This window comes from Seriola lalandi, unplaced genomic scaffold, assembly GCF_002814215.2.
Source record: "Seriola lalandi dorsalis isolate HSWRI2012SDOR001 ecotype SW California unplaced genomic scaffold, Sedor1 jcf7180002054829, whole genome shotgun sequence".
NCBI lineage: Eukaryota > Metazoa > Chordata > Actinopteri > Carangiformes > Carangidae > Seriola > Seriola lalandi.
This window is the reverse complement of record NW_019525382.1, coordinates 1,502,275-1,522,221: the sequence shown is the minus strand read 5'-3', so window position 1 is coordinate 1,522,221 and position 19,947 is coordinate 1,502,275. Positions and strand designations below refer to the sequence as shown.

Here is a 19,947-nt window from a genome sequence, read left to right as displayed (position 1 = left end):
TAATAGGCAGATTATTTGGTAATTTGGTAATTTAATAATAATAGTATATGAATAACAACTGTAAAGTGCAGAGCTGGAAAATAAAATTTATGGTAACATTTTATCAACAAAAATCCTAGAGACTATATCACTGGGATAAAAATCAGATGCAGCTTTACTAGAAAAGCTCAGAGCTTTGAAAATAAAACTGAATCCATGTCACGTCCCTGTATCCGTGAGTGTTTAACCAGTGATTCAGACCTTTCATTGCATCATGGTCCGTGTCCTCAGAGGGGTTACCACAACGAAAAACTTTCCACGCCCCCCAATCCTGAGCTCCAAGCTCAAGCAGCCAATCAGAGGAGACCTCAGCTGCAGCACTGAGCTATAAAAACCTCACAATGCCTTTCAGCAGCACACAACAGACAGAGCGACATCAGAGCCAGCTTTCATAACGCAGCAGACCACAGACTCTCAGCACACACAAAGATGAAGATGCCACAGCTTCTCATCCTCCTCTTGACCATTTTGGTGCATGTCGCAGCAGGTTTCCCCACTGACAGAAGAGCTCTGCCAGGCCAGGACAAGCACGCCTCCTGGGACGACGTGAACGTGGTGGCTCATGGCCTCCTGCAGCTGGGCCAGGGTCTGAAGGAGCACGTGGACAAGACCAAAGCTCAGATGAGAGACATCAACGGCAAACTCAAAGCTTTCAACAGCACGATGGCCGAGCTGGAGAAGAAGCAGCAGGAGCAAAATGAAGCTCTCATGGCCAGAGGAGGAGAGGTGGAGGGGAAGGAGAAGATGGCTGCAGAGCTGGCTGAGGAGGTGAGGGTGAAGGTGGAGGAGGTGAAGAAGCAGAGCGAGGACATCAGCTCCCGGATGGACAGACTGGAGGAGAAGGTGGATGAAGTGCTTACAGGACCGAAACTGGACAGCAACTACAGCGATCACTCAGGAATCCCATTTATCCAGGTGAGGGGAAAACACGGCTTTCATGTTGTTATTTCACCCCAACAGAAAACATTGATCTAATGTGGGTTTTGTTCTACAATGAGATGACTCTTCAAAATCAGAGATCATTTAAAAGGTTTAAATACAAAATTAGATTTAAAAATCAATCAACACTTAATGAAAAATAGACACCAATCAACAAAAAGCTTCAAAATCCTCCATTCTAGAGAGACAGGTGTTACATTTGAGACAAAGCTGTGAGAACACAATGATGCTGTGAAGCTGATGTTTTGTTTTGTTGTTTGTCCTGCTCTTTCCAGAGGCTGGTGGCAGCTCAGAACAGACGAATTGACCAGCTGGTGGAGAAAATCAAGCAGCAACAAAGCAAACTGGAGAAGCAGAGTCTGCACCTGCAAACGCTGCAGAGCAAGGTGAGTTACACGGCGTGGACATATATATAATATTCATATAACACCGACTGTACTGATAAGAGGGGACAAAAATATAGGATGATGCCTCTAGTAAGACTACCTTAACTTTAACGAGAATACAGTTTGTACTTTTTAATTTTGAAACAGAAGTGATCTGTTCTGATTTCTGGACTCTGCTCTGTGATTCCTTCAGGTTTCACATAAGAGAGTGAAATCACACAGACGGAGAGATGAAGAGAGGGCACTGAGAGGAGAGGCGGAGGAGAGCAAAGGCACATCAGGTAAGAAAACAAACTGTTCATCTTAAAAAGTTTACAATGATCATGTTGAAAAGACTTTTTATTAGTGACCAGTGTGAGAGGTTTGAAATCTCAGGCTGCCCTGCAAACATTAACTGCTGAGTTAAAGCTCATCTCCCCCTCAGAGCAGATCTTAAACCATCACCCAGGAGCAAGTAACCTTTGCCCTCATTTCCTCCGGGAATCCCTCTATTAGCGTTGAGACCCACAAACAAAAACAAACCATCCCGTGAGGGACACACCTTGTACCAACCATGGTTCATAGTTAACACAAAGTATTTCGAGGTGAAACACAAATGGTTTAACCCAAAAATCAACAGATGCCTGAAAAAAAAAAAAGACACAAAAAGTCTATAGGTCATTAGATAAAACAGCTGTAAAACCTGAACAAATGTCACTCCGTTTGCGTCAGCCAAGAATAAAAAGCACATACAGTGACATAAGAACAAAAAAAAACTTCACCTTTGCACCTGATTTTTAAAAACTTGACTCAGTGGCTGAGCAGCTCACACGGTCCAAAGATCAGGGAAATGAGGACAGCAGCTTCAATAACACACCCACTGTACTGTATGTCTGTAGGACACTGCAAGCTTTGCTCTTAGCAGACTTTAAACTCTAGGTATTTTTTTTTCCAGTTGCACAGAGCTGAGAATTATGATTAATATTGAAAACTCCAGCACATCTGCAGCTGGACTGAGATTCTGCAGCTGTGAACAAAAACCTCAGTGGTTTGATTTACTGAATGATCTGATCTTTTTTTTCTGTGTTCTGGTTTTTCTCAGGTTTGGCCAGAGATTGTCATGATCTGTTTGTGCGAGGGCAGCGAACCAGCGGCATCTACACAATCCAACCCGAGAACTCCCAGCCCTTCAGTGTCCTCTGTGAAATGACTTCAGGTGAGTCAACAGATACGATGCCTGAACACCTCTGACCACATTACACAGCTTTTTATCCAAAAACACACACACTTAACAGCACATAAGCAGAGCACAGAGCAGAGTCTCGGAGAGGATTCGTGGCCATATGAATGGAATTAAATTTGCTTGAAAGAAATTCTAATGTTGAGTATTGACAACCGTGTGGTGATCAATCAAAACACAGGACCGAAATACACAACTTTACCCTAAACAAGCCTTTGAGAAACCAACCCGAGCGAGCCCTACTACGAAATTTTAGTTCACAGGATAGCACAGCTTTTTATGATGGTCGCACATTTTACTGTATTTTTTAGTGAAATACTGTTTTGTCGTCTTCGGCTCAACCTTTCCTCTCCTCTCTCTGCAGAAGGTGGATGGACGATCATCCAGAAACGTCAAGATGGATCTCAGAACTTCAACCAGCTGTGGGAGAGCTATAAGAAAGGCTTTGGCAGCCTGAATGGTGAGCACAGTTTGCTCAACATGTTTAAAAATAAATAAATAAAAAAATCAAACCTCAGTCACAAAGATGTTAACCTGAACTTTTGTCGTCCCTCAGGTGAGTTTTGGCTGGGCTTGGAGAACATCCACTCCCTCTCCAAACAGGGCCAGTATGTCCTGCAGGTGGAGCTCTCTGATTGGGCGGGAGAGCAGCACATGGCTCATTATCGATTCCTACTTGACGGAGAGGAGAAGTTGTTCGCTCTCCACCTGGAGCAGGAGACATCATCTGGGGCTGAGGAAGAAATCATGACCACCGCAGCTTCTGGTCGTCCCTTCTCCACAGCCGACAGAGACAACGACCTCACTGCAGACATCAACTGTGCTGAGCTGCTCACAGGTACAACCGCTTCTCTAAAAGGGTCAATTCACCCAAATCACACAACACAAAACATTTCCTCACTTCCCCATTATCCTCAGAACATGAAGACAAAATTCTCTACCAGCACAAATGAAAATAAAAGTTAGTAGCATTGGCTTTAACAAGGAAACTCTTTTATTACAGGTGGTTGGTGGTTCAGTAGCTGTGGTGAGTCAAACCTCAACGGCAGATATCCCAAAAGGCAGAGCCCGCTCAGGAGACAGAAGTCCAGAAGACAAGCAATGTTTTGGACGTCCTTAAAGGGACAAAACAATTCTCTGAAGACAACTCTTCTGAAGATCGCACCCGTCACAATAAAGCAATGAGCTGCTCAGTCCGTCTCAAAAAAGTTCATCAGGAAAAAACCAAAGAAAACTAATGTTTTATAACTTAAATGTTGAACTACATCAACAAACTCTCCTGATGCTTATTTATTTCTATGCTATGCCATATGACAACTATTGTCTCAGTCATATTGACAGTTGTAAAGTTTTTGCCTTTATAAGGGTTTTATGTCTTATTTTGTAATATCTGTTGTATGTGTTTTAATTGCTTTGTACTTAAATAGTGTATAATTTCTTACTGCCAACATTTATACACTTTAAACATTTTTTATTTCATTTGTATGAAGTGGATGAAAACAAAGTTTTTAAACTTTAAATAATAAACTCAACACAACTAACTGAAATATTGGTGTCAGTACTATTTTTCCTGTAATTAGCACCAAACCACACGGTTCTTTCCAGGAAACTTTGAGACATTATAAAGAAATTACAGACCTGTAAAATAAATCCTTAAAGTCAACTGGTACAGTGTGCTGCATTCAAATTTCTCTCCACAAATGATGCAACTGAACAACAATTAAACAGTGAGATTCGAATTCAACATCATACATCTTCAGTGTTGATTATAAACTACTACATGACACAAACTAAATTTCAGTGTTTGTTGTACTTAAATTAAGAAGAATTTGTATCTTCATGTGCTTGACATCTATTATCTAGCAGTTAAATTAAAGGCTCTCAGTGGCTTCCAATACTTTTTTTCATTTACTGTAATTTTGTTTTGACGTCTCATGAGTTTCATAAAGGATCCCTTTGACACTACTGCCCCCTGCTGGAGAAATGATGAAAACATATCTTTCTCCAAAATAAAACAGCCTAATTTCTTAACGGGTTTCCACCTTGTTATAAATGGTTAACATATATCTGTCTAACATATTCTTACTCGTTCTTACTGCTGCTTTGATCTGTAATTTTAGACCAAAGAAATAGGAGCCGTTTTCTGATCTGGGGGTCCGATGATAAGAGAGCAACTATGTGGCACAGACTGTAAAGCCCCCTCAGCTGAATGTATGAATTTGGGTTATGGAGGTAAAACTGACAACACTTTAGTTTTGTCTGTGTTGAGAGGAACCCCCTTGACTGTCTTACTCTTCCTGAGAAAATATCTGGACTTTGTTTCTGATACTGGCTTATACATTGAGGTTGATTAAACAGGTTTATTTTCTAATTCAAATCCGTTTTATCCTTCTGCTCCAGAACATATATCAAGAGGCTAAAACTGCTTTAACTCTCACAAGCCTGTAATTTTTCAGCTTTATTTCTCACAAAATTACCACTGAAATTGTTTTTTTTTAAATAATACATTTTGTTTGGTGACAAGACTTTGAAAAAAGATTGTTCACTTCTGTTTATTTCTTCAGTATCTGAGAGTACAGGTGATGGTAGCTCATCTCACAGATGGTCATCAACAAACATGTAACAAGGCAATTTATTGTCATAGGTCCTCAGACAGATTCCCTGATATAAACTATATGAGCAGGCGCTCTTAAGCTCTTGCAAGGCACCTCAGGCTGCCAACAGTTGGGTCAAACATCATCTCATTGGTCGATGAGTTTGTTGGCACCAAGGCAAATATGTAATATGTGCAAAAGTCCTCAGCAGCAGAAGAAAAAGAAGCTCCCGCAAAATGAAAGCGAGCGATTGTGTGAAGAGGTCAGCAAGAGGTCACTACATATTTCCACCAGTTATGGATGCATAATAATCCATAAAAATATTTTTTGAATAATACACAATAAAATGTGACAAGTAACTTTTTTTTTGTAGATCTGCCAAAGAGTGACACACCACATAAAACAGCACACACAAGAACAAGGAGTCAAAGCAACACAAAAAAGAGGGGAAGGGGTTTAAGATCTTGTTTGTATGATCTTATAGAGGTTTACATTTTCTAACTTCACTCCAGTGTTTATTCGTGGAAACAGGAGAACAATAAAAGAGTTGGGAATGGCACGAAAGAGCATAAGTGCTAAATCACTTGAAATTGCTTCCAGAGACTGGACGCAGCAGGCCCACTTCTCCATGTTTGCATCGCCGAAAATTCTGTTCTGTTAAAGGTGCATTAAGAAGCGTTTTATAACATCAGTATTCATCACTTTCAAATTTTGATTTGGTGTTTTTTTGTTTATTTTTTCTTATCCACCGTAGAATCTGTTAAAGCTTCAGCCATGTTTGTTCTGGGCAAACGGCGCCCCCTGCTTGTTTTGAGGCAGTTTTCCCCTCAACTGTAAAAATCAAGCTTCAAGACTACGACACGGTTATTTGTGGTAATTATACTAACGTGAATATTAATCTCGTGATGATTTATCGATGCTAAAAAGCTACAGCACCTATAAGACTGATGAACGACTCTTGAGGTGTGATGAGGTTTGGCATAGCCTGCATTCAGCATATAATAAAATCAAGTGAAAGAGAAGGTGATGCAGGTTTAAATAAATGAAGGAATGTGAAGGAGGAGACAAAGAGAGGATGGTTAGGAAGCGAGGAAGGAAATTCGGTCAGTGTGTTGAAAGGCTTATCAGAGGTTCTGCTGGAGGAAGTGCAGCAGCGTAATCTCATAATGTTCTCCAGACTCTGGACATCGGATGCTGTGTCGCTCATTTGGATAAACCTGGAAAAATAGGAAACCACCGAAAAACATCTTCAGTCATTGTGGGAGCAGCTGGATACTTCAAATATTTCACATTTAACTCCACCTCACTTTTAATTCCAATGTGTTTTTTGTTTTTTTCATACAATACGATGCATGATGCTGGTGACTGGAGAAAAGCATCATGTGATTCTTTTCTTGTCTACAGGCAATTATCATTAAGTTTTTAGGCAACAACAATATCCAGGGTTGTAGATGTACTTTTCTTGACTGGTAGGAAACTATCATATCCAAACTTGGATCTCGGATTGAAACCTTTGTAAAACCACTGAAGTTTTGACCTTAAAACGTTGCACCTTGCTCTCTGCCACTGTCCCAAACACGAACAAGACCCGACATAACAAGTTATCTTTTAGATTTGTTGTTTCATACTCATCTCATCTAAAAAAGTTTTCACCCTTGCTTTAGTGAATGGAAGTAACCCATTCAGACATTTTGTTCACATCTATATCAGAGTCTACAACTAAAATCAGTATATGTGAGTAAATCCTTCCTACCTGCAGGTTGTATGGTTTCCCTGCCCGGATGAGCTGAGACACCAGAAAGTTGGTGTGGAAAAAGTGCACATTCTCATCTAGAAACCCGTGCAGGATCAGCAGTCTGTTGGGCCTGTATTCGATGGAAAGATAGAAGTCTTAGTTTCTCTGCTCCCATTCACATATAAACATGTAGAAGTGCATACAGCTAACACCAAGCGTGTCAGAATCAAATCGTACACTTCTACACTACACCTCCTGACGAACCGCCATCTGCGCCAGACTGCAAAATCAACTACGTTGAGACCGGACGTGTTCGCTAACAGACGTGGATAATAGAAGGTATAATACTGCTTTTTTTTATCTTTTTCATACTGCGGTGCTCATAGCTGTTCGGTAGACACAGTAACTGAACAGCAATGAATTGAAAGCATTAATATGAAAGTATGTATTTTAAAACGTGACAGCTCTCACTCGTTTGGGAGTTTGTTGACATGCAGGGCGACAGAACAATCCTCGTATCCCTTCTGGTTTTTTTCAGGCGTGTCCAAATATCGCTCTGTGTAGCCGGTGTCATAGGCCATCCACAATGTCACCGGAGCTCCTGCAATGGCGACCTAAAACAAAACAAAATAAAACAGTTTTTTTTTTTGTTTGTTTTTTTTTTAAGTTGTTTCTTTAAATATTCATTATCAAGCAATTTGAGCCTGTAACAGTAATTGATGCAAACAAATGTGACGACACGAAAAAACACTATGAAGATAAGTTTTTCAAAAAAAGCTGAAGCTGTCACTTAAGTAGCTGTTACTGTCTGACAGGTCTCCACAAGATTATTTCATACATATATTTTCATGAACCAATCTGCTTTTCTGCTGCTTTTCAAACTGATTTTTACCTTGAAGATGTCGGGTTTATGGACCAGGCCCATGAGGGAGAGGAAGCCTCCATACGACCAGCCATGGATGGCAACACGACTCAGGTCCACAAACTTGTACTTGTCAGCTACATAGTGCAAACCTTCCACCTGGTCTTCAATCTCCACCTGACCCTGGATGAAAAAGGAGGTAAAAGCAGAGGTCACTCACTCGAAAAACAAGGTTTAAAAAATGCTAAAACACAAACTCAAACACAAATGCGATAAAAGTATTAAAAAGAATTGAGTCACTATACCATATAGGTTCCCACAAGTTATTGAATTTCCATTTATCATGCAGTTATTGAATAACAGAAGCGCCGGGCTGCTCTCTCTTCATCACTATACAGTTCCTCTGACAGACAGACGGACACTTGAGTAAATTAAATACCATTTTGTCCTTCACAGCTCCTTCAAATTGGAGTCCTCGCTGACAGGATCCCCGCCCATCGATGACCAGCACAGCGTAGCCCAGGGAAGCCAGAGTGCTCAACCGCAGGTACTTCACTCCTTTATAAGAGTTATTCACTAACTGCACCTGGAGGAAAAAAATCAAGCATGTTTACAGTGATGTAAGTTGTTAAAAACTGAGCACCTTCCATCACCCACTTCAGTCACAGCAACTTTGACAACGATGGCATCAAGGCATCAGACGCAGTAGTGAAGGAGGTATCTTTTATTTAATTTACTGAAGCACCAAAATATACTGAAAGCACCAAAAGTACAAGTGATCATTTCAGAATAATAAATACTATATTATTGGATTATAATTATTTTATGTTTACTTATGTAGCAGCTGTTAGAGGTGGGGCTACATGTAATTTCTTTACATACTGCTCGGTAGCTTGTCAGTTTTATTTGTGGATTATATTTTGTATTATTAATCTGAATCTGCAAAGTAACTTAAAAGTTCTCAAAATGAAGTTTTTCAAATACTTAAATGTATATTTTACTGTGCGATGTAGTGGAGTACTAATGTACAGTAGTGGAGAAAATGTAATTAACTACTTTTCACCACTGACTCTACAGCAATGACAGATTTTACCAAACAGGAGTTACAGACAAATGTGGTAGAAATCTTTTTTTAACAATGAAAGTAATTATTTGTATCTCTTCATTAGGCAAGACAGTTAACAAGCAGCAGCTAGACCAAGTGGAGATTAAAGATTCAGATTAATTGTTATGCAGTTGCAGTGTTGAACAGCTGTTGTACAATAAGTGATAAACCATCACCAAAACCGTGTTATCTGAAGTTAATTCTGCTTCAGTTGACAGAAGTTCACAAAAAAGGCAAATTCCTTATTGTTCCACAGCTTCTAAGGCGACACAACATCAATCTGATTTTAAAGTGGGAGAGATCAAACCTGCGGACCGCCGTAAACAAAGATGACAGTGGGATGCTTCCTGCCGGGGACCAGGTTGTACGGTTTGTACAACATGCCGTACAGCTCAAAGCCTGACTTCCCTGTGAAGCTGAAGATCTCTGGAGGAGTGTAGTCAAATGGGAAACCTGGAAACAAACAGCGGACACAAGAAACACAAGAAAAGAATTTCTTAAGAAAATCTCACAATTGCCAGACGACAATTCATCTGTCATAAACAAACTGTCCAGTACCAGCAGGCTCCATCATGCTCGCCCAGAACTGCGGCTCTTTGTGTAGCGGGTCGCTGTCTGAGCCGATCAGCTTGAAGATGTGCACACAGGGCGCGGCGGTCAAGCTACTGTAATGGCTGATAAACATGTCAAAGGTCTGTGTGGAAGAAAAGAACATTTTATATTTATATCTACATATTTAAAGACACTATAATTTAATAAAATAAAATTTTCATGTACGGGAATGAAGCAGTCTCCGAAACAGTATTTGCACTGCAAGGAAACACTTGAATACAAATAAAAATTAGCACGTTTTTATGTCAGTTACGTTTGGTTTTCCAGACAGTGTTGCAGCAGCTGTCAGACAGGAGCTGGTGAATGACACTGACTGATATGTGATGATTAACAGCTCCAATACAGCTTCAATACAAGTGATGTGTCTGTAAAATCCTGATTTCAAGCTCCACAAAAGCATAAAATATGCTACTGCTGCTAAATACAACAATCTAATGCTGCAGTCAACTTTTGGAAACAAGCTAACTCTGGTCAGCATCACTTACAATTAATCTGACATTAAAAAACATTTGTACTCTGTAGATTTGCACAGTTTTATTTTGGCTCAAAATTTAAGAGTTGTACTTGTAGGAGTGTGAGTGTGTGTTTGGATACCTGGCTCACTGAGCAGCTGTGGGAGAATCCCGGTTTGGTGAGTCGGACGATTTCACCCGGTGAGTCGTAGCTCACCACATAAAGATGATGCTCCAGAGGAGAGTCTTTGGTTCCCTGGAAGTAAACCAGCTTCGCCGTCTCATCCACCCAAATCTGAGGACTGGACGAACGCTACACCAAACACCACAGGGCGAGAAAAACTGTTGGTATGTTTTGTTAGTACAAAGATGAGAGAAAAATAAAGTCCTAATGCAAGAATGTTTTCATATTCTTGTCCTAAAAGGTTTGTTCATACGAGCGCACAAAGTCAGATTCACCAAACTCTCTTTACTGCACAAACTTTTTGTTAATTGCTCCTTTCAGACTGATGACTGATGTGTTGTCCCTCTGTGAAGAAAGGAAGTCTATCTGTTCATGACTCATACGCTCTGGACCACTCGTGAATTTCTTTCATACCACAAATTCTCTTGTACGTGCCACTTAAGAACAAATCTGCATGACGGCTTCTTGTATGAGGCCCACTATTTTATTTTTAACTTTGTTTATGTTTATTTATTTTAGTCTCACTGTTCATCCTGTCTAATTTCATGTCTCTATTGGTTGTAAAAGAATGTGTTTTTAAGCACTATTTGAAAAAGCACTATTATCATACCATGACTACAAAATCCTTTTATATAGTACTAAAAACAAGGTTCAGCGCAGCTTGTTTTAATGAAAATATTTAAATCATAGTCTAGTGGCACAGTAACATGCTTTACCTTTGCTCCATGATTTGCCAGCACCTCCCACTCCCCACTGGTTATCGTCACCTCCTCTTTGACCGGACACTTGAAATCATCTGAAAATAGAGGAGCAAAGATGTAAGTGGATCAACTGAAAGACCAGTCGGCTTTGGTGACTCTATAAGTCCGCCTAGTTAACATTCACAAGCTGTATATAAACATACATAAATAGTTTATACCACAAGATAATGTAGTTGTAATCATAAAATTTAAATATATCTTCCTAGTGGAAGATAGTGTTGTCGACAAATACTGTAAAATACTGACAAATACTATTAATAAAGTATCTTACAACTACATTATGGAGTGTTATAAACTTTTTAAACAATGTTTAAAATATCTTTGTGGCACAACATGAATGTAATAAATCAAAACTGAAACTCTGATATTACAATGTCTCAAACTTAAACTGAACATAAAAATTAAATTGTCAAGCAAAACTAATTAGAAAAAAAGGGAACAAAAAAATGTCACTGTACAAACAGAATTGTCGATTCAATGTCGGAAAACAAAATGGTTTGATGGTGAGGTTGAATTACAGGGTTTATATATTTTATTTCATCTTTTTATTTGTTCTATACATCTTCTCCACAGTGTTACCTTCAGAGTGTGTGTAGCCTTTGGCCCAGGGATAGCTGCCCCGCTGTAACACTGAGGTGATCTTATACAGGTGGCAGAAGCCTGTTTTAGACTCATTTACTGTGATGAAGCTGATCTCATCATCACTGGTTTGGGTGAAAGGATGGAAGATATCATGGACCTGTAGAACAAACACACAGTAATTATGTTTTTTCACTGCACTAGACAAAAATCTTTTTGCATAAATTATAAGCAGAACATTTTCCACAGCTAATGACTGATACACAACATTACAGCTGCTCAAATTTGTTTGTGTGGGAACAGATGAAAAGATCTAATTTGAGTCAGACATGAGGGGAAAACTAAACTGGGAAACCTTTAAGATTCAACATTAACAGATCTAGAGACAGATGTGGTGTTGAGTCTCACATTGATCCAGATGTCGCTGGTCTCTTGGTAGATGATGAAGGGCTGGACTGTGTCTCCGAGGGCCTCCAGACACTCTCGTCTGCTGGTCTCATCCTGATTTGCTGGGATAAAGAGCTCTGGAGGAAGCAGGACCAACTGGAGACGCTGCTGTCGCCTTTCCATCATGACCGCCCACGCACTGACACACACAGAGACGAACGGAAACATGTGTTACCTCATGCCCAGGTTTTGGAGTTTCAGAAGCTTGGTGAAGTTTAAAGGCTACGAGATGTGCTTCTATAACAACAGACTGAATGATCTGTTCTTTTCAACCTCTTATGGAAGAAACTTACTATCGGCCATCCTTTGTCCAACCAGCTCTGGTGATGTATTCGGCACATGGGAACAGGCTGGTGAAGGGAACAGGCAGCTCCTTTTCCTGTGTGCTGACAATCTGAGGGAGAAAAAACACCAAGCTGACTACAGCACAGAACATTTCGACGGTTTGTTCATTGTGACGGGATAAATGCATCATCACATATTAGGATATTCTGTGGATGAGCACTCACTTTGCCGGCATCATCTGTCCTGATTTCTGCTATTTTGAGAGTAATATCTGGATTCTTGCTGCCTGGAAATAAATAAAACTGAGTTACGTATCAAAATATGAAAAGGAATTAAGTATTATTGTTTACTGACACAAGAAAAAGACACTTACACACACACACACATATATATATATCTGCAATTTTCATTCAAGATGAATCCACAGATTATTTTTCCTGATGAATCGATTAATCAGAAAATTGTTGCAGCTTTATATACATATTATATGTATGGTTTAATTAAACATGTCTGCTCTTTGAAACATAATACACACGTCACAGACAAAACCATGAAGCTCTAGGTGTATCACATATAAATACCATTTTCAGCGCCTGCCTACCTGCACGTGGATATCTGTAGACATCTGTCTTACGCTCCTCCAGAGCCGGAGACGGGACATGGATGATCTCAACCTCAGACTCGTCCACCTCCTCGTATAAAATCTGTAAAGTCTTACCACCATCTGATTCTGAGCCAGAGAGACAACCAGTAAAGCACGCAGGTGTTATCATGAAATCTTTGTCTTTGGAAAAAAAACTGCACAGGCAAAGTTAAGACCCCATTTGTGTTTGTTTCCAAAACATTTTGTACTTTACGATTCTGCTTGATGCCTTGCTCTTAAGTCAACAATGTATAACTCACCTTCTCGAGCAGCTGGTGACCACCAGTATCCAGTGAAGCGGTCAAACTCCTCCTGTGTGACAAAAGTGGCTACACCAGCAGATTTGGGATCCTCTTTTGGGTTATCAATGCCTAAAATGAAAACACAGATACGTTTAAACGACTGAGTCTGCGAACTGCCAACGAGTCTGTGAACACGTTTCATTCCTGACCTTTGTGGCAGAAGGTGAGCCTCCTCTCTTCACCCGTCTCGATGCTGGTCACCCAAATGTCATTGTTATTGATGAAGCCGATAAAGTTGGGGTCCCCAGGGCAGATTTTGGGGTCCATGCGTGTGCCTGAACTCTGGCTCTTGATCTCTACAGGATTCATGGGAGAAGTCTGCAACGAATGCACAGAGTGGACAAAGAAGAACCTGGTCACAGCTGCTGTAGTTCAACACTTCATTATCACTGATCCAAGACATAAAAAAGACATCAATCTATTCATTTTCTATTCTAGAAGCTGATCAAGTCTGGACCTTTGAGGCTGATATGGATGTTTCAGAGTTTAAAAGAATCTTGTAAAAACTAAATGTTTTCTAACATAATGATAATGTACGTAACGATTCAACATAATGATGAGTGATCCTCTATTTATTGAAAATTATAATGATATTTAACAGTCAACCAATAATGAAAGTATTGATAAAGACATTTTGCAGATGAAAAATAAACTTATCAGTGCTCTCTGGTGGACAACCTGCTACTGTAGTAATGAAACAGGGTTTTCTAAATTATCTCTGGCAGACGATATACAAACTGATCTATCTGTATCAAGCCAATATGGACTGATAATAAACAGGTATAAGACAAAGCCATGCTGATACATTAGTATGGTTCTAGGCTATCCCGCCTTATCCTGTGCAGGGTCGTGGGGGCTGGAAATAAGTTCAGGATACAATGGGTCAGAGCATGAGTGCAGCCAAATTTTTATCTTAACTATAACTATTTATAACCTTACAGTGGAACTAAATAGAGGCCCAAATGTGACTTCCCCCTCTGGCTGGGAATTGTTGAAGCACTGGCCTAATCAGCAAACCTATCAAAACCTGCAGATCTGTAATAATCATTCTGTGACCGCCTTATTCATCTGTCCTTTAACTCACAATGAAGCTGCTGTTTCCACCGTCACGGCAGTAGTACAGACTGCTGTTGGCCTGGAACAGGAAGAGGCCACTGGGTCGGTGGTAGTCATAGGAAGTTATGCCAGACACCCCCAAACGCTTCCTCTCTCGCAGTAGCTCCTCCTCCCGGGAGAAGCCCCCGTGGTGTGGGCTGGCCTGAGGTCATGGGTGACAGGAGGACACACAATTCTGACAATTCTGGCCGAGCGAGGTCAGGGTCAAAGACAGTTTGTTCAGGGCATGGAAAACAAACAAACGGTGAGAAAACATTATCATACTAAATTAAAAAGAGAGAAAAGCCAAATACTAACAACAGAACCACTTATCTCCTCCTAAGAACGTCTGTTTATGAAATCAGTACAGCCCAGTATAACAGCTGGATAGCAACGAACATCAATCCCCTGCTATTTTGTTTTTAAGGGAACATTTACAGCAGTAGCTTTAAGCTCCATGGAGAAAGACGCCATTATGAAGAACAGGTTCACAATCACCCTCTAAACAATTAAATATCTAGTGGGAATAGGATCTGAGTGGAGAAAGAGGACTACGATTCCTCCTCACCTGAAAGCGATCCAGCAGCTGTTTCCATGACAAAACCAGCAGGGCATCTTTGCGGACCTTCTTGGGAATGTCTGAGTAGAGTAATGCGTTGTCCCTGCTGGCGTAAGGCATTCCTGTAAGAACAGAAAGAGAAAAAAAAGACTCTGTGATCCCAAGTAAAGTTGACCTGTCGTGTTGTAGATGAACTTAGGTTCAACTACAGAAGACTTAAAATATGCCTGCCTTGATTATAAAATATAGTAGGGAAGAATTTGATTAATGACCAGCTGCATGTGAAGTGAACCTCAGGTTCAACCTGTCTGGTGGCTGTTTTGCATTTTGGTATACGTTTGGCAATGGTGCATCTGAAAACTGGTTCTGGTTTTGCTTTTGCTTTGATGGTTGAACCTTGCAGCTTACAGAAAAAGCCATTACTTTTTCATTCTCATTCTTGACGAAACTGCTTACCATAGCTGTTTTACACAGCGGAAACATTTTCTGCTATAAAACATTACACTATTGTAACTGTGCAGTCCACAGGAGTAAGAAAAATACACCCATTAATAAGCCATTTTTAAAAGTATTAATGTGGTTTGCATTGGATTTTCCCATTATATCTCAAGCTGGTGTAGTTATATTTGAGAATCAACAAATCAACAACAAATGTCACTTATCTAAAGTTTGCCTACATTCGCCACCACATGTAACGGTTACACCAGACCAAGTGAAGCTGAAGCAGCAAAATCCATGAGTGTGTTGATCTGAACCAGTGTTTTATTATTTGATATGAATTCAACTTTTGATCTATGAAAAGAAAATTGTGTTACTACTTGTTTTCCAAAGGTTACATGGTATCCGTTTGAAGGCAACAACTGCAGCAAAGTCTAAAAGATAAATTTAAACCAGGCAACAATTGTTGCTGGCCTGACTGCTTAGTGCTTGTATAGTGAACAAGCGAGCTACCATGACTACAGATTTTACAGGCTCTATGTAATGCACATTACAAAACTTGCCATAGCTCAGGAGATAATATCACACACCAGAATTAACTGCTTGAGATATGATAGGAAAATAACTGGAACCATTTTCCCAAAAATTCTGTGCACTACAGCTTCACCAGAAACAAGCAGAAATATGTCCACAAAGCAACATGGGTGCTCTGAGCTGAGTTTCATTTCTTCCTCCAGCACACATTGTCTCAAGTCACTGCAGATCTTTGGATTTCAAATGAGCTTGAAAACAATTCCAGGCTGACAACTCTGACTCAGCAGCTGTATCCACAGATTATTCACAGAAGCATGCTAACTTTCAAACTGGCTGAAAAGAATCATCTGAATCTGTGGGTCAACAAGTCAACGCCCGCTAAAAGCATTTAATCTCAGCTCTTTGTTTGACCTTTACCGTAGAAAAGTGGGATTATTTGTCTGAAAATGAATATATTTCAACAACTGTGACAGATCCCTGGTTTCAGTTCCCCCAGCTCACCGAGGTAATAGATGCGGTGAGAGTGCGGGCTGGCCTCGTCCTTCTGCATGAACTGGAAGTCATGCGGCGCCTTGTTGATGACCACGCCGGTGTTTTTGCGGCTGTTGTGGATGATTTTCCGCAGGCCATCCCATGTATGCTTCTCCACCTGGAACTCGGTGGCATTCACATCCTCCATCTCCACCACCTCCGTGCTGTCCGAGAGCTCGTCCACCCCCGTCATACCTGCCAGTGCTTCTCTGTCCCTGCGGACAGACTCAGACTGATCAGTTCATCAGACAGGTATATTTCCAACGTGGACGAATGCAGGTGGATTTTTGACTGAGGATGGCATAAAGATACTTTGCACTTCAAACAAGTTACATTCAACATACATGTTTACATTGAATGTTTCACACCAAAACGCACTGTATCCTTGAGGATAAATACATTTGTATGGGACACATCTATTTTCCCATAAAACATTTTCAAAGCCACTTTTATGAATATTAGAATATATTTTACAACCATGATTGCTCACAAGCAGTCTTCTTCTTTTTGGCTTTGTTGACACATTAATAAATGTCTGAGCATTGAACAAGTGTGAAACTGGTGACAAGCATTCGTGGCCCATGCTGCACCATAACGGTAGGTACTAGTGGTAAAAAAAACTCCAAAGACATTTCAGCTGACAACGGATTGATTGATGTTAATCTGATCATCAAATCTAGTTGTCTGGTAAAGTAGTTAACATCTTGAGAGATGTGAAAATGTATGATTTTTTTGACAGTTCATCAGTTCTTTCCTAGGTAGTTGTCTATTTTCTGTACTTTTCAAAAAGCTAATAAAATCTTATTACACTGATACATTTTCTAATCACTGAAAGTTAAAAAGGACAACAGCGTCAAATAACAACTTCTGGCCTTCAGAGTATAATCTAAAATATGGAATTTATCTTTTAAGGCACCAAACACACTGGAAATAAAAACATTTCAGTTCAAATCTTTCATTTATAAAAATGAATGAAAATAAAAACTGAATGAATGTGGGTCAGGCAACTGTGAGTGAAAAAGTTTCCATACCTTTCCTGGCCGTCTTCTGATTGGTCTTCGATTTTCAGCCTCTTTACTTTGTGCATTAACCGTTCAACAACCCTGGACCAGACCTGACACCCTGTAGAAAACCAAGTAACGACATGACAGTTAAAGATGCGAGAGCTTTGTTTCGAGGTAACAGAAATTACAGACCTTTACATCGCAGCACCTGGTCTAACTGACCTGAATAACCTTAACCTTAAACCTGAATAAGTAAAAAACTAGATCTTGCCCTACGCTAAGCTCACATGCGATCAACAGTGAAACTGTTACTGAGGTGACGGCCCCATTCAGGGCCGACGTGTCTTTGCTGCTTCATCGTGGAGCTGCTGTTCTTTAGCTGACCACCGCCACACTTCCAGCTGTGTGTTCCTGGTATGAAATCTCACGATCTGTGTGACTCAGCTGCATGACTCCAACACTTCAACGTCTGTGTCATAACTGTGGCAAATGTTACACTGTTACTCCACATTTTACTGGAGACTGTATACTGTAGGCTGTGCAGGTGGCTGTTTTGTTGCCTGGGGACTAAATGAACTGCAAATTCTACAGAAGTTAATTCCCAGAAAACACTTCAGCAGCCCTTTTGAACAGATCATGACCCGTGTCATGTCAGGTCTGCCAGAATAACAAATGTCATAGTTGAGATTTGACTCAGTCATTCTTCCCAAAATATGACCATCAGTAATCACATGACTGAAGTTCCTGATCATAAGATCTGCCAATGAAGATGTGAGATGGAGTCAAAAGCTCTATAAAAACCTATTCGGTGAACCATGAGTTAAGATTTTTTTTAAATCCTAATTCATATGAAGTATCCTAGAACTACTGGGAATGTTCTTTATACTTGCATGGCTAAAAATGCATTGCTTTGCCACCACTTTGTATTATGTATTTCTGCATTGAAATGGCAATATAACTTTCATTATTTAAGACTATTATAGTCTTAAAAATGATAAATGATTCAGTGTTGTGTGAAAAGCATTTTGAACAACCTTTGAATGATACAAATATACCTGTGAGCAAGAAACAGTACCATGTTGTTAGCTTTTATCTTGGGTCTAGTTATGCACCATGTGGTCACTGATCAACTTAAAAGAATTTATGACATCACTCATTTGAAAATATCTGCTAGCGAGAACAGTCTACTTCAGCTTTAAATCACTGTAAATCAAGATCTGATATATTCTCCCACAGCCTGTATGCAACAACTGTAGAAGTATCTCTATTTTCTGTTTCTGTTCCAACATAACCTGCAAGCTTTTGGCACACAATTGAACACTGCTGATTGGGGTATAAAGCTAAAAATGGGTATGTATTACTGTTGATACTGACTACAAGCCTTACTTAATTTTTCAACACAAACTCATCAGTGGTGGGGAAAGTATTCAGATCCTTTACCCAAGTAAAACACACTGTAAAAATTCTCCATTATAAGTAAAGGTCCTATATTCAAAATGTAATTTGAGTATAAGCAGCTAAATGTACTTAAGTATTGAAGTAAAACTAAGTGCAGAATAATGGCCCCTGTGACTGATATAGTACCACATAAAACATCTTTCGACTATTAAAATTAATTAAACGATTAGTTCATTATAAATGTAGTTGCCCTTGTTTTTCTGTTGATATCTTATAAGCATTTCATATGCTTTGTATCCAATAATCTTCTTTTTTTTTTAAGTAACTAATGCTGTCAAATAAATGTAGTGAAGTAGAGGTATTAAGTAACATGAAAAGAAAATACTCATTGTAGCATTTTCGACACGGTTTTTCACATATATATCTGTGTCGCCGTCCTGTTAGTTTTTTACGCATCGCATGTTCTTTAATATGTAAAAATACGTTTTGTGTGTGAAATAGTTTCACTATTATTTCTGTTTTGACACATCAGCTGATGAAGCTCGAGGGTCCACCGACTGACCGACAGCTTCAGTCCAGACAGAAAACATCTGGCTGAAAGTGTCCTGTCCCTCAAACCTGACGAACACTAAATAAACAACTTTAAATGAAAACCCAGGGTCACTTCACTTTCCTTTTGATGCTACCAGCTTAGCCGCCCGACTCGTTAGCTAACGTACCAAAACGGCACTTATACACAGAAAACAACTCAAAACAGCAAAACACTCATTCACTTTCAGCTTACACTCTGCCAAAGACCTTGGGAGACTTTATCCTTGTGTTGAAGAAATGCCTGTGTTGATATCAGCAGTAAGGGTCTGAACAGATTACAGAAGTCAACTATTTTCAAAGAGAGCAGGTAGTTAGCTTGATGCTAATATGCTAACAACGAGGAAATGGCTTGTAGAATCAAACGTTACAAGATTACAACCTTTACCCCGGATATGATCCATCAAGGCTGGATCTGCGTACTACACGTATTTACCAGCTTTTATTTCTTTTAACTCGATTTTTTCAATTTTCAGTCTATAGCCGAAATAACCCTACTGCTATGTTGTGAAACAATCAAGTCTTATTAAGGAAATAAATTCTGAAATATCTCCTTTTTCTTTTAAGTTCTTAAAATCAGCTGAACACTGGTGGGATCCCAGTAAAGGTACCAGTGAGTCCTTTCTTTGCTTTAAAGCTGCAACTAATGATTATTT

At 39.8% G+C, this 19,947-nt stretch overlaps 2 protein-coding genes across 3 annotated transcripts; one reads left to right on the top strand and one right to left on the bottom strand.

The window, feature by feature from the left end:
• Positions 1 to 426: 426 nt before the first annotated feature.
• Positions 427 to 4,246, top strand: LOC111669987 (angiopoietin-related protein 4-like). The gene is made up of 7 exons (XM_023426511.2): positions 427 to 954; positions 1,254 to 1,364; positions 1,558 to 1,645; positions 2,446 to 2,559; positions 2,948 to 3,043; positions 3,140 to 3,421; positions 3,587 to 4,246. Exons 1-7 carry the CDS (start codon positions 469 to 471, stop codon positions 3,766 to 3,768), a joined length of 1,359 nt encoding a protein of 452 aa, XP_023282279.1. The 5' UTR covers positions 427 to 468; the 3' UTR covers positions 3,769 to 4,246.
• An 863-nt stretch (positions 4,247 to 5,109) lies between these two features.
• Positions 5,110 to 19,652, bottom strand: LOC111669986 (dipeptidyl peptidase 9-like). Of its 2 annotated transcripts, none has more exons than XM_023426510.2 (21): positions 19,502 to 19,652; positions 17,333 to 17,423; positions 16,272 to 16,516; positions 14,808 to 14,920; positions 14,229 to 14,402; positions 13,294 to 13,462; positions 13,103 to 13,213; positions 12,801 to 12,929; positions 12,424 to 12,485; positions 12,208 to 12,308; positions 11,876 to 12,053; positions 11,468 to 11,627; positions 10,844 to 10,923; positions 10,086 to 10,256; positions 9,438 to 9,573; positions 9,187 to 9,332; positions 8,214 to 8,360; positions 7,805 to 7,957; positions 7,384 to 7,526; positions 6,931 to 7,042; positions 5,110 to 6,394 (listed from the first exon to the last, which is right to left on the bottom strand). In XM_023426510.2, exons 2-21 carry the CDS (start codon positions 17,386 to 17,388, stop codon positions 6,302 to 6,304), a joined length of 2,679 nt encoding a protein of 892 aa, XP_023282278.1. In that variant the 5' UTR covers positions 17,389 to 17,423; positions 19,502 to 19,652; the 3' UTR covers positions 5,110 to 6,301. The 2 variants fall into 2 exon arrangements, with proteins under 2 accessions (XP_023282278.1, XP_023282277.1); XM_023426509.2 differs by having other exon boundaries at positions 19,488 to 19,648.
• Between the last annotated feature and the right edge of the window lie 295 nt (positions 19,653 to 19,947).